We start from the raw sequence: 13,659 nt of genomic DNA, 5'->3' as shown, positions 1-13,659 counted from the left end.
ACTTTTATTATGACTGCACAGACAGACAGACAGACGGACAGACAGACGGACAGACAGACAGACAGACGGACAGACAGACGGACAGGTAGATAAACAGACAGATGCACCAGGCAGGGTTCTACATTCATCATATTCATAATTCATGTTGCTTCTCTGCCTTCTGTCCAAACACGACTTGAGTCGATCTGCAGCCAGAAGTCACAAAACATCTGAAGACGGACGGACAGACAGACAGACAGACAGACAGACAGACAGACAGACAGACAGACAGACAGACAGACAGGAGTAACTGAAGGTATTTGCAGCAGCAGTGAGGCCGGCTGCAGCCTCCTCTGGGGAGAACATCATGCGCAGGAGTCAGATATAACTCAAAGTGGCTGCGACTCTCAAATAAACGTCTGGCCGAGGCGGCGGCGGCCGGTGTTATGACAAGAATGTGCACATGACTTTTATGTGACGAGGCGAAAAAAAAACCCCAGAGCGTCTGCCGGGATGCGGGCCGTGAATCAGCCGCCACACCGCCGGGTATCCTCAGACGTCCTCCGAGGAATGTTCCGCCGCACATGTGTCTCCTGAAGATCTGCTCAACGCCAAATCCTGCTGAAGGGTGAATCCTCTGTTCGTCTTTCAGGGGCAACCAGAGACTTTACCAGAAGAACCTGAAGCTGAGCGCTGCCGACATGTATCGCTGGAAGCTGTCGTCCCAGGAGCCCTGCAGCATGACCTGCTCTATAGGTGCCCGAGTACACAGGCTGTAAAACACAGACTTTTCCTGTTTTGTTTCATTACACACATGAAAATATTAAAAATGAGGCCAAACCTGCAGATATGTTGTGCAAAATTTAGTATTTATTAGAACACTTCATTTATTTACTTTTTAAAAATGACATTATTTTCATTCACTGTTTGTTTCTATTGTGATTCAGTTGCTTTAAAATTTGTTCATTTGCATCTATTTGCAATTTTAAAAAAAGCAAAAGAAAAAAAAATACAGATATTTCTCATTATTTGAAATAAAGCACACAAATAGTTGGTGGAATTAAGTCAACTTTTTATTTTTATTTCATTGTCATTTTAAAGATTTTCTGTTTTGTCAAAAAACAAACAAACCACAAAACAAACAGACAAAATTAAATTAATAATTAAGTTAAATTAATACACATCATGACAATTTTAAAAAAGGGCAAAACTGTAATGTTAGCATCAAAAATCTGTGTAATTATAGAAACATTTTTCTTTTACTTGCAAGAACAAAACCTTAAAAAAATCTGTAAAAAAAATAAAATAAAATAAAAAAAAAAATCACAATTTTGACTGTTTAAAGAAGGAAAAAGTTTCCTCTAAAAAGTTTGTTGTTATTTTTAAAGAAAAAATTTGTATTAAAAATTAAAAAATGGAAAAATATTAAAACTATTTTTTTAAAAACTTATTTTCTCTGTTTTGTTTGTGAACTAATAATAATAATAATTAAATAAACTAAAAAATTCAACAACCTGCACAACAAACTGCCAAAGCTGTAAATAATTATCTGTATTAGATTAAATGATCAGATTAAACTTTCTTTACATTCAGTCAAAGCTGCTCTTTACTATAAACAGCCGTCAGATAAACACAAGAACACTTTCTTGTTCCGTTTATAAAACCTGCTGCGTGGATCATTTCCACTTCCTCACCTTTCAGGAGTGTCCAGGTCCTTCGTCTCCTGCGTTCGGTACGACGGCGTCGAGGTCCACGACATGTACTGCGACGCTCTGACCCGACCGGAACCGGTCCACGACTTCTGCATCGGCAGGGAATGTCAGCCGAGGTACAGCACACTGGAACGAACGGGAACGCTTTAATGGATCAGTTAGTTCTGCTTTAATGTGGTTTTTAGCAGATAATGTGTTTTTCAAACCCGCCGCTGAGTTCTGGGTCCAGGTCTCTGCGTGTTTCTGAGCGTCGAGGTGTTTCAGGTGGGAGGCGAGCAGCTGGAGCGAGTGCTCTCGGACCTGCGGCGAAGGCTTCCAGTTCCGACAGGTGCGCTGCTGGAAGATGCTGTCTCCGGGCCTGGACAGCTCCGTGTACAGCGACCTCTGCACCATGGCCGACCTGGAGAGGCCCGTGGAGAGACGGGCCTGCAAGAGTCCAGCCTGCGGGCCCCAGTGGGAGGTGGCCGAGTGGACCGAGGTACCAGCACGCTGACTTCAGTGTTGTTGTCATGATGTGAGGTCGGCTGACTTTCTACTGTGAAGACAGATCAGACGTCTTTAAAGTTCTGCACCTGTGTGGAAGCAGAACAACCTGAAGAGCTCAGACACGTCTTCTGTCACTGTGACCCAGTTTAAGTCGTGTCAGTTGTTTTGTGTTTTTGGTCGTTCAGCTTCTCAGCGGTTTGGTGTTCTGCTCCATCAGGTGTTAAAGTGACTCTGAGTCCATCCAGGTCAGAACCTGAACACCAGACCAGGTGGTGGTGTGGGTTCACATCCCATCCTCGTCGGGTTTTAAAAGCTTCATGATGTTCATGATAAAATGTGTGTCTAACATTGAGGTAAAAGAAAATGATTGTCCAAGTAAAAAGAACCATAAAAGCTCTACAAGCTGGAGAACGTCTGATGGAAGAACTGGATCCATGAAGCAAATCAGAAGCTAACAGTAACCAGCCTCCTTCTTCTTCTTTAAATGTTCTACAGAGTTCTTGATGTTTTCTCATCTCAGTGTGTCGTCAAACATGACGGCCTGTTCCTTTCAGACATGAGGGGAATTAGCTCAGATGGTAGCGCGCTAGCTTAGCATGTGAGAGGTAGCGGGATCGATGCTGCATTCTCCACAACATCTTTCTTCTCTCATTTCTATCAGCAGTCCTTTTATGATCCCAGCTGTGTCCAGTTTGTCGTTTTGTGTCCTGTAGGTCTGTGGAAACAGAACAACGTTAGCTAGACGCCGTTTCTTTAAATGTTCCTACAGAGTTCTTAACACAAAACAAAGTCCTGCTGAACGTGTCTCCAACAACTGGCTCCTCTGGTCACTGTTTCTGGGCCATGCTGCGTTTATAGGAGGTGCTCAGTTCAGTTCCAGCTGGAGGACTGCTGATTGAGATGAGAGAAGAAAGATGTTGTGGAGAATGTGGCATCGATCCCGCTACCTCTCACATGCTAAGCTAATGCTCTACCATTTGAGCTAATTCCCCTCATGTCTGAAAGGAACAGGCCGTCATGTTTGACGACACACTGAGATGAGAAAACATCAAGAATTCTGTAGAACATTTAAAGAAGAACAAGGAGGCTGGTTACTGGTAGCTTTTTTTAACATTACATATACATTTTTAAAATCAGGCAACTCAACGAGGATGGGATTAGAACCCAGACCTGGATGGACTCAGAGCCACTTTAACACCTGATGGAGCAGAAAAAGCTGAAACCAAAGCGATATGAAGTCCTGCTGGATGGATCTCCACCAACTCTGTGGTTCTGATCCGTGCTGCGTTCATTTATTGATCCAGCAGGTTGGGTTTTCCTCTCAGTCTCCATCAACAAAGTGATTAAATATCACAGTGCTGAACTTAGAGCTGATCAGTTTTCCATCAGAACCACATGATCAGTTCAAATCCCATCAGAACGTTAAAGAATCTGAGGATGGGTTCTGTCGTTGTAGCTTCTGGTTCTGACTAATGGTGTCGTTCTGATGGCTTTTTAACTCAACAACATGCTCTTTAAACCCACTGCTGGGTTTCGGGGTTTGAGGTTCTTGCAGACGTTGAAGCAAACATCCTCCGTGGTTCTGGTTCCTTCTTGACGTCTCCGTCAGACTCCAGGTTTAACTTCACTCATTTGTCACCAAAAGCTAAGTTCTGTGAAACATTTCCACTGAATTTGGAGACTTTCGTGTTTTCTAATCTGGAGTTTTGGCTTTTAAAAAACACCCAGGAAGCCATTTTAAAGGTTTGCTATCTTTAGAAGTTGAACTCCCACAGCCGTGACGTCTGGTGACGACGCAGACAGAACAGGTTCCAGCAGGTCCAAACGAATAAACGGCTCCAGGAGGGGGCGGTTTTTAAATCATTGGCCTCCAAAATGGTAAAAAACGTTCAAACGATGGTGGTGTTGTGTCCCCAGAAGGTTCCTGTAGGTGTCTACCAATGGATGGATCCATGTTTCTACTAGAATCCAGTCTTTGGTCGACATTTCACCAACTGTTGAGGCTCTAACGTCAATATTTGATGCATGACAAGACAAGGTCCCGTTTTTTTCTGTTTTGATGAACGACTTTGCTAATATCGCTCAACTTGAACACTTTGGACAGGACTTATGTCCTTTTTAGGCGTTTGTGAGTCAGTTAGAAGTTATTTGGGACATTTTTTTTCTCCATAATCTTTAATTATTTGCAATTCAAAATGCAAAAAAGTGAAATATTTTTAAACGACGGTGGTGTCGTGTCCCCAGAAAGTTCCCTTATGTGTATATATGTGGATGTTTCCATTATTTCCTCCTGAAAATCTACTCTTTGGTCGACATTTCACCAACTGTTGGAAGGTTCTCGAGTTATTTTGGATCATTTTTGAGGAGTTTTGGGCAAATTTTGTGTAATTTTGAACAGGTTTTGAGTTCATCTTCTTTCATTTTTGGACCATTTGTGAGCCACTCTGGACTGATCTCATGTTCAATTATTGGGCCTTTGAAATGGAATCCTGGAGTCATTCAGCTGTTCAGATCTGCTGGAAACTGTTCTGTGTGTGTCGTCACCACATGTCAGGTCTGTGGGCGTTTTAATTCTGGAGGTACTGACCCGTTAAAACGGCTTCACAGTTTTAAAAAAAGATGTAAAAACTGTCCCGTCTGGAAACAGGAAAGTCTCAATGTTCAACCGTGCAGAACTTAGTTTTGGTGCCAAACACCAAACACATCCATCAGCAGCACAAATGGGCTCAGCTGGAGCATCGTAGTGAGCTTCTGGTACCAACCCTGCAGAACCTCGGCGCTGGTTTCAGAGTGTCGGTGACGTCGTGTGATTGTGTGTCCGCAGTGTCCCGCCAAGTGTGGCCGGAAAGCTCAGGTGAGCCGAGACGTTCGCTGCTCCGACGAGACCCGGCCGTGCGACCCGATGACCAGACCGCCCAACGTCAAGAACTGCACCGGACCGCCCTGCGAACGCCACTGGACCGTGTCCGAGTGGGGCCCCGTGAGTGGATTCAGTCCTCCGAGATACCAGCTTGTGTCACTGTAGACTCATTCTGGGTTCTTTTGGAAATTCTTAAATAATTTGGGTTAATTTTTTAATAGTTTGTGTTAACTTATGAATAATTAGGACAATTTTTTTTAAAAAAAGGGTCAGTTTTTGAGTTACTCAGGACAGTTTTAATAGATTTGGACAATTTGTGAGTAATATTGAACATTGTTTTGTATAGTTTAGGACAATATTTGAGAAATTTAGGTCAATTTATGAGTAAATTAGAACAATTCTTGAATTTTTGTGTCAGTTTGTGAGAGATTCGGTCAATTAAAAAAAAAAAATTAGGACAAATTTTGCTACATTTGGGTTAATTTGTCAGTAATTTGGTCAATTTCTGAGTAATTTAAGTCAGTTTTAATTTAATTTAGGACAATTTTTGAGTAATTTTAAACAATTTATTTCATCATTTGTATGCGGTTTCAATCATTTGAGTCAATTTTTGAATTACTCAGGACAGTTTTTAATGTATTTGGACACTTTTTAAGTAATTCGGGTCCTTTTGGGAGAAATTTGGTCAAATCTGAGTGATGTCCAATAATTTGTAGGTACTTTGGGTCATTTTGGGAGTAAATTGGTTTATGTTTGAGTGATTTGGGCACATTTTTGACTAATTTGGCTCAATTTGTGAATAATTTTGAACATTTTTTGTCAAATTTAAGTTAATTTTTTAAATAATTTGCGTCAGTTTGTGAGTAATTTGAGTCAATTCTAATTAAATTTAACAACTGTTGAGTAATTTTGAAAATTTTTGTCATTTGCATCCGTATTTTTAAATAATTTAAATAATTTTTTGAGTTATTCAGGACAGTTTTTAATATATGTGGGCAATTTTTTTTTAGTAATTTTGGTCAGTTTGTGAGAAATACAGTCAATTTTGAGCAATTTAGGATAAATTTTAAATAATTTTGCTCAACTTTTAAGGAATTTGGAATATTTTTTGTATATGTTAAGACAATATTTGAGTTATTTGGTCGATTTTTGAGAAGTCTTGAATCAATTTTGAATAATTTAGACCAATTTCTGAGAAATTTGGTTCAGTTTATGAGTAAATCAGCAATTCTTGAATATTTAGGCGACTTTTTGATTAATTTGGGTCAATGTTTAAGTAACTTAGGACACATTTTGAATTACTGACCCTTAAAAGTCGGGTTTCTTTGCTCCTCTGCCGTGTAAAGATGGTGACGGAGACCCATTGATAGGAGACAACATCGATGTGCAGAAGGTTCTACGTTTCTGTAATTTATCTCCTGATCCTGCAGAAAAGGAATCTTCTGATTTGTGTCTGAGTGGCTCCCTTGAAGCTCTCTCCACGTTGCTCACATGGTTTCTCCGCTCGCCGGTCGTCCGTCGCAGATGTTTCTACTCCAGCAAAAATGCAACAGCGTGAATTTACGGTTTCCACCGAGTCGAACGGACACGTTTAGTCGCTGATGTTGAAATCTGGAAACGCGCAGCTCTGATTTACAGCCGCAGCGTCCGACTTGGAAAAACACGGACGAGTGAATAAAAAGTGCAGCTCTGAGCGTTAAATCAGTCACACTGATGCTCATTTAGAGGATCAGCGACATGTAGAGCTTAATGTGTGTTCTGCTCAGAGCTTATTATGAGCAGATGGAGGAGACGCTGGTGGGATGTCATGAGACACTCCGTCCATCCATCCATCCATCCGTCTGTCTGTCGTTTAAATGTAGATACGTTTAAATAAAAGAGTAGAAACAGGAAATAAAAACACCTGATGGTATCTGTTAACATCCGGGGAGATGATTTTGGTTTTATTTGTGCAGTTCAGTTTATTTTACATAAACCAGCGACATTTTTATTTTATTTATTTTTTTATTGCTTATTGCAATTTAAAAAAAATCAATTTATTTTTATTGTTGCACATCTTTGTGTGGAGCAGTGAGAGTGCCAAATTACAAAAATAAATTATTAAAAGAATAATAAAATAAAAGAGGAAATAAAAAAAATGAAGATCTAAAGATTTAATTAAAGATTAAATAGAATTTAAAAAATAAATAATGTGGCAACATTAATCAAAAATTAATCCATAAAAGAAAAGGCTGATAAAAATAGAAATACAAATAAATAAAATAATAAAAAACAATAATTTTTTAAAATGTTTAAATTTATTTTTAGTAATTAGTTTATTTTCTAAAATTTTTTTAAAATTCCTTTTTAAATTTTTTAATTATTACTATTATATTTCTCTTGTGTTTTGTTATGTTATGTTGACACCTCCATGAGGTTCTGTGGTTCTGTGGTTCTGTGGTTCTGAGGTTCTGTGGTTCTGTTCCAGTGCTCGGGCTCCTGCGGTCAGGGCAAGATGGTGCGTCACGTCTACTGCAAAGCTCCGGAGGGCCGAGTGGTTCCAGAGAACCAGTGTTCTGCCGAGAACAAGCCTCTGTCCGTGCACCCGTGTGGGGAGAGGGACTGTCCTCCTCACTGGCTGAGCCAAGACTGGGACCGGGTGAGCCAATCAGGGACCACGAAAACAAAAACACCTCAGATGGGGTCCTCGTTAAAGAGCCGAGTGTTGATCGAGTCGATCAGATCTGCAGGTTTCTGGGTTAAAGGAAGCAGCTGGTGAAGTTCTGACAGAACGTCGGGTCTCAGCGGAACCACACCGCTGTGGTAGAACGACACACACCAGTGAGACCATGAAAGTCCAACATCTAGCCGCCATGAAAGTAAATTAGAACAGTTCTTGAATGTTTGGGCGACTTTTTGAGTAATTTGAGTCGATTTTATTTTAATTTAGGGCAATTTTTAGTAATTTTGAATATTTTTGGTCATTTGTGTTCGTTTTATAATAATTTGAGTCGATTCTTGAGTTACTCATGACCGTTTTTAATATAATCTGACAATTTTTGAGTAATTTAGGACACATTTGGAGTACTTTGGCTCAATTTTTAAGTAATTTGGGTCAATTTTAAGTAATTTCAGACAATTTTTGAGTAATTTGGGTCAATTTTGAGTAATTTAGGACAATTTATAAGAAATCTGGGTACATTTTTTGAGTAATTTGGCTCAATTTGTGAGTAATTTTGAACATTTTTTGTAAAATTTTGAACAATTTTTGAGTAATTTGGTCAATTTTTAAGAAATTTGGGTCCATTTTTGAGTAATTCTGCTCCATTTGGGAGTAATTTGGTCAAATTCTGAGTTATTTCTGACAGTTTTAAAGTAATTTGGGCAAATGTGAGAGCCATTTGGTCAATTTTTGAGCAGTCTTGAGTCAATTTTGAATAATTTAGGACAATTTATGAGAAATCTGGGTCAATTTTTCCAACAATTTTAAAGCAATGTGGGTCAGTTTGGGAGTCATTTGGTCGACTTTGGACAGATCCACTTTTTATTTTATATTTTCTATTTTCTATTATATTCCTCTGTGCTCGGTACCAGTGGGAGCTTTAAGAGCTGCAGAGTTTGGATCCAGATGGAGACACTTTATGAGACACATACGTACATATGAGGCGCTGAGCAGGTCTGATGGTGGAACCAGTCCAACGTCGGTCCCAACTGGAGGAGTCCCACAACGGTGTTACTGGGATGAAAGAAAAACCAGCTGGTACCAGTTCATTTAACCAGTCAGCTCAGTCAGCAGTCAGTTCTTTAAGAGAAGTAATGAGTCCCATGAAGATGTTCAGACGTGGAGCCTTCAGTGACCCACAGTTTGAACATGGTTGGTTGTATTAGTGTCGGGTTCTGGAAGTTTTCTGTCTTGTTTTTCTCATTTTTGTCTCTTTTCTGTCGGTTTGCTTCTCGTTTTTTCTTGTTGTGCTTGTTTAATGTCTTAGTTTTTGTCTCTTTGTGTCTCATTTTTGTTATTTTGTGTCTATTTTTTGTCGTTTTGTGTCTTTCTAGGACAGTTTTGTCTCGTTGAGGTTATTTTCTGTTTTGTTTTCTTTGTTTTTCTTCTCGTTTTACTCGTTTTCAGTCTCTTAGGGACAGTTTTGTCTCTTTGTGTCTCATTTCTGTTGTTTTTTAGTCTAGTTTCTTTAATTTTGTGTCTCTTTTGTGTCTTTTCATCTAGTTTTTATTTTGTGTCTCGTTTTAGCTGTTTTCTGTCTCATTTTTGTGATTTTCTGTCTCTTTTCTGTCTTTTTGCGTTTTGTTTTTGTCATTTTGTGTCACTACACAACAATTCTGTTTCCTTCTTTTCTTTCTCACTTTGGTTCCAGTTTTTCTCTTGACATTTTACAGTCATTTTTGTCTCTTTTCTGTCATTTTGCATCTCGTTTTTCTTGTTTTGCTTCTTGTTTTGCTCGTTTTATGTCTCTTTGGGAACATTTTGTCTCTTTGTGTTCTCATTTCTGTGGTTTTTTGTCGTTTGGTGTCTTGTTCTTGTTGTTTTTTTGGCTTGTTTTTGACATTTTGTGTGTTTCTTGGACAGTTTTGTGTCTTTGTGGTTATTTTCTATCTTGTTTTAGTCATTTTTTTGTCTCTTTTCTTTTGTTTTGCATCTCGTTTTTCTTGTTTTGCTTCTCGTTTTGCTCGTTTTGTGTGTCTTAGGGACAGTTTTGTCTCTTTGTGGTCTCATTTCTGTAGTTTTTTGTCTGGTTTTTTGTCGTTTCGTGTCGTCTTCTTGTAGTTTTCTGTCTCGTTTTAGCCATTTTGTGTGTCTTGTTTTTATCGTTTCGTCTCATTTTTGCAGCTTTCTCTCTGCTTTTTGTAATTGTTGGTCTTTCCAGGACAGCTTTGTCTCTTCTCAGTTCAGCAGAAGACCTGAATTTGTTGGTGTGAGTGCAGATTTAACGGACGTTTCTTGCTGCAGTGCAACACGACCTGCGGCCGCGGCGTGAAGCGCCGGATCGTCCTCTGCGTCGGCATCACCGGAGGAAAGTTCCAGATCTTCGACGACGAGGCCTGCGGCGGCGGCGAGAAGCCCGAAGAGGAGAACACCTGCTTCGAGAGGCCCTGCTTCAAGTGGTACACGACGCCCTGGTCCGAGGTGACGGCGCCTCACACAGCCGGATCATAAATCGCTTCATGGGCAGCAAACGTTTATCTGACATGAAAAGCTCCCACCGCTGATCCATCAAACTTCTGAGTGTCGAGCAGACAAACAGCAGTCAGACGTCCTGGGTGTTGTGTAACTGTTGTGTGTTTGTCCTCAGTGCACGAAGACGTGCGGCGTCGGCGTCCGGATGAGGGACGTCAAGTGCTACCAGGGCAGAGAGCTGGTCCGAGGCTGCGACCCGCTCACCAAGCCGGTGTCCAAGCAGACCTGCACCCTGCAGCCCTGCCCCACCGAACCCCCGGGTAACACACACACACACACACACACACACACACAAGGCCAATAGGAAACACACACACTCTTTACTGGAGGTTTTCCATCATTTCTGAGCCTCAGAACTTCATCAGTGCATCAGAAAGACACACAAAGAACACATCTGAGTTCTGGTAGAACCTGACACCAGATCAGTTCTACCTCCATCCAGGAGTCACCGTCTGAACTCTGGATCTGGTTTTGTCTTCGAGTAGTTTTACCACAAAAATAGACAATATTAACTCAAAAGACTTGAAATCATCAAAACAGACATGAAATCTCCACATAAAGATGCAGAATGACCACAAATGGAGGCGAAATGTCACAAAAAACGGACGATCACCACAAAAAGATTCAAAATGATCATAAAAACGATTCAAAAATCACCACGAGAAGGGCTGATATGACCACAGAGAAACACAAAATCCCCATAAAGAGATGCAAAATCACCAAAATATACATTAAATTACCACAAAATGATGCAAGATGACCATAAAAAGTTTCAAAATTATCACAAAATGGTTCAATTTACCACAAAGAAACACAAAGTCGCCACTAAAAGGACCAAAATCACCAAAAAAAGATTCAAAATCATCATAAAAAGCTGAAAAAACATCATAAAAAGGTTTGAATGAGCAGAAACAAGCAGAAAATCACCATGAAAGGCTCACAAAGGGCTGAAGTCGACCCAGAACATTCATGTCACATCCGTCCAGGAGTCTCAGTCTGAACTCTGGACCTGGTTCATGTTCACTGATCAGGCGCCAGTATTATGGGATGGATGGACACAGACAGAATCCTGTCTCCTGGTGTGTCCTGGTATCAGCCCTGTGTGGAGGTCTGGAATCTTCTCATGATCATTTGCAATCTTTTTGTGGTGATCGAGCGTCTTGTGTGTAACTTTCATCTTTATGTGGTGATTTTAAACCTTTTTCTGTTGATTTTTTTTAGCTTTTTGTGATGATTTTGAATCTTTTTTTTGGTGATTTTGGTCCTTTTAGTGGCGACTTTGAGTTTCTTTGTGGTAAAATTGAACCATTTTGTGGTGATTTAATGTATGTTTTGCTGATTTTTCATCTTTTTATGGGGATTTTGTGTTTCTTTGTGGTCATATCAGCCCTTCTTGTGATGATTTTTGAATCTTTTTATGATTATTTAGCATCTTTATGTGGAGATAGTCTTTTTTTGATGATTTGACATTTTATGTGGTAATTTTGAGGTAATTTTAACCATTTTGTGGTGATTTTGAAATTTTTTCTGGTAATTTAATGTGTATTTGGATGATTTTTGGACCTTTTTAGTGCCAATTTTAATTCTTTTGAGGTAATTTTGTCCATTTTTGTGGTAAAACTACGCGAAACAAAACCAGATCCAGTCTTCAGACCTGGATGGATGTGAAGCTGATCTGGTGTCAGGTTCTACCAGAACATGTCGTGTGTCTATGTGCCGGACTGATGAAGTTCTGGGGCTCAGAAATGATGGAAAAAGTCCATTTAAGTGATGAATGTGGACCTTTGTGGGCCTGAAACAGTATGAAGGTAAAATAGATGCAGAACCAGCTGGTTCTGAGGAGTTCTGGGGAGCTTTGATCAGATGTGGTTGCTTCGATCTGGTATCAGTGAGGAGCCTGGTTGGTATGAAGTAGTTGTGGGCTCAGACTGACTGGTTCTGGTTCTGGTTGGCCCAGATGAGAGCTGCCAGGACCGGCCCTCCACCAACTGCCTGCTGGCGCTGAAGGTGAACCTGTGCAGCCACTGGTACTACAGCAAGGCCTGCTGCCACTCCTGCAGAGCCGTCCGGCCTCCAGCCTCCTAGTCCAGGACGCCGCCCCGCTGCACCCGCTCCGGCCCGGAGACGCCTGGAAACACCTGGAGACAGCTGCTGGGAAGAACCAGACCAAGAGCCGAGCCCGCTTTAGGATCAGAACCTCGTCGTCAGTCAGTTTAACCCTCTGGACCCTGAATGAGTTTTTCTCTCCCGTGTTTCTGGGCCGTGGTTCTTCTGTGGAACCAGAAGAACCCGGACGTCTTCTGTCACAGTCAGAACGCTGGAAACATGGAAAAGATCCGGAGACAGACGGCGACGCCACGTCCTGGAGATGATTCCATTTCCAGAACCATTTCCAGAACCATTTCCAGAACCATTTCCAGAACCTCTGCAGCACGATTTGTTTTCAGTTTCATTCACGTCTGTTTGCTGTCGTTTGTCTTTCTTGAGTCTTTTCACGTCTCAGATTTCTTGTTTTGCGTCTCGTCTTGGTCACTTTACGTCACTTTTTCTTTGTTTTCTTTATTTTCTGTCTTGTTTCTTTTTTTTTTGTAACTTGTTTCCTTTTGTTGTTTTTTATGTTTTTTTTTCCAACTCTTTTCTATGTCTTGTTTTTTCAACTTTCTTTCTTTTTTCATTTTCTTTTCGTTTTTCTGTTTTGTCCTTTTTTGTTATTTGCATCTTTGGGGCAGTTTTGTCTTTTTCTGGTCATGTTATTTCTCATTTTTGCTGTTTTCTGTCTCGTTTTTTGTTGTTTCGTGTCCAGTTCTTGTTTTTCTTTCTGGCTCTTCCTACTGTAGACGTTTTATTACATTTTCACAGCGATTACAAACCGGTCAAGACAGTTTTTCTTGTTTTGTTTTTTCACTTTCTGATGATTTGTGTCTCATTTCTATGTTTTTTTTTCTTTTCATTTTTGAAGTTTTGCATCTTGTCTTTTGTGGCTTTCGTTCTGGTTTCAGGGTCCAGAGGGTTAAATGAGGTCAAATGATGCTTCAGTGTTCAACACAAACACACAAAACACTTTGGTCATTCCTTGTTTTCCAAACTTTAATGAGTTCATCGGGGATAAATTGGACAAATGTCGTTTTTTTATTGTTTTGATTGTAAGTTTCCACCATTTAAAGACCATTTGTAGCATAACAGACTCTAAAATAGTCGAATTTTTTTGGCTTTTAACGTCCGAAATAATTCAAGTTATTCAAAAAGAACTTTCTGACATAAATATATTGTCGTTATATCGGCTCTGATTGATCGTTTTTTGGTGGAGTTCTGGTCGAATGTCGTCCTCGAGCGTCGTCGTCTGGAGTCGGAGACCGAGTGGAGCCCCGGTCAGCAGGAACAGATCCATTAAGTTATTTCCAAACTGAATATAACTGCATGACTAGAATATTTAATACAGATACCGTTTA

General features: G+C 40.3%; 1 protein-coding gene across 1 annotated transcript; it reads left to right on the top strand.

Moving 5' to 3' along the window:
- The first annotated feature begins 492 nt into the window (after positions 1–492).
- Positions 493–12,295, top strand: LOC103374719 (ADAMTS-like protein 2). The gene is made up of 9 exons (XM_008304850.1): positions 493–551; positions 632–735; positions 1,681–1,807; positions 1,956–2,169; positions 5,002–5,157; positions 7,505–7,675; positions 9,983–10,159; positions 10,326–10,470; positions 12,168–12,295. The coding sequence occupies exons 1-9, from the start codon at positions 493–495 to the stop codon at positions 12,293–12,295; spliced, it is 1,281 nt and encodes a 426-aa protein (XP_008303072.1).
- Positions 12,296–13,659: the final 1,364 nt, after the last annotated feature.

The sequence above is a fragment of the Stegastes partitus genome, unplaced genomic scaffold (genome assembly GCF_000690725.1).
Source record: "Stegastes partitus isolate 25-593 unplaced genomic scaffold, Stegastes_partitus-1.0.2 Scaffold2333, whole genome shotgun sequence".
Lineage (NCBI taxonomy): Eukaryota > Metazoa > Chordata > Actinopteri > Pomacentridae > Stegastes > Stegastes partitus.
This window is presented reverse-complemented; position numbering and strand designations above follow the sequence as displayed.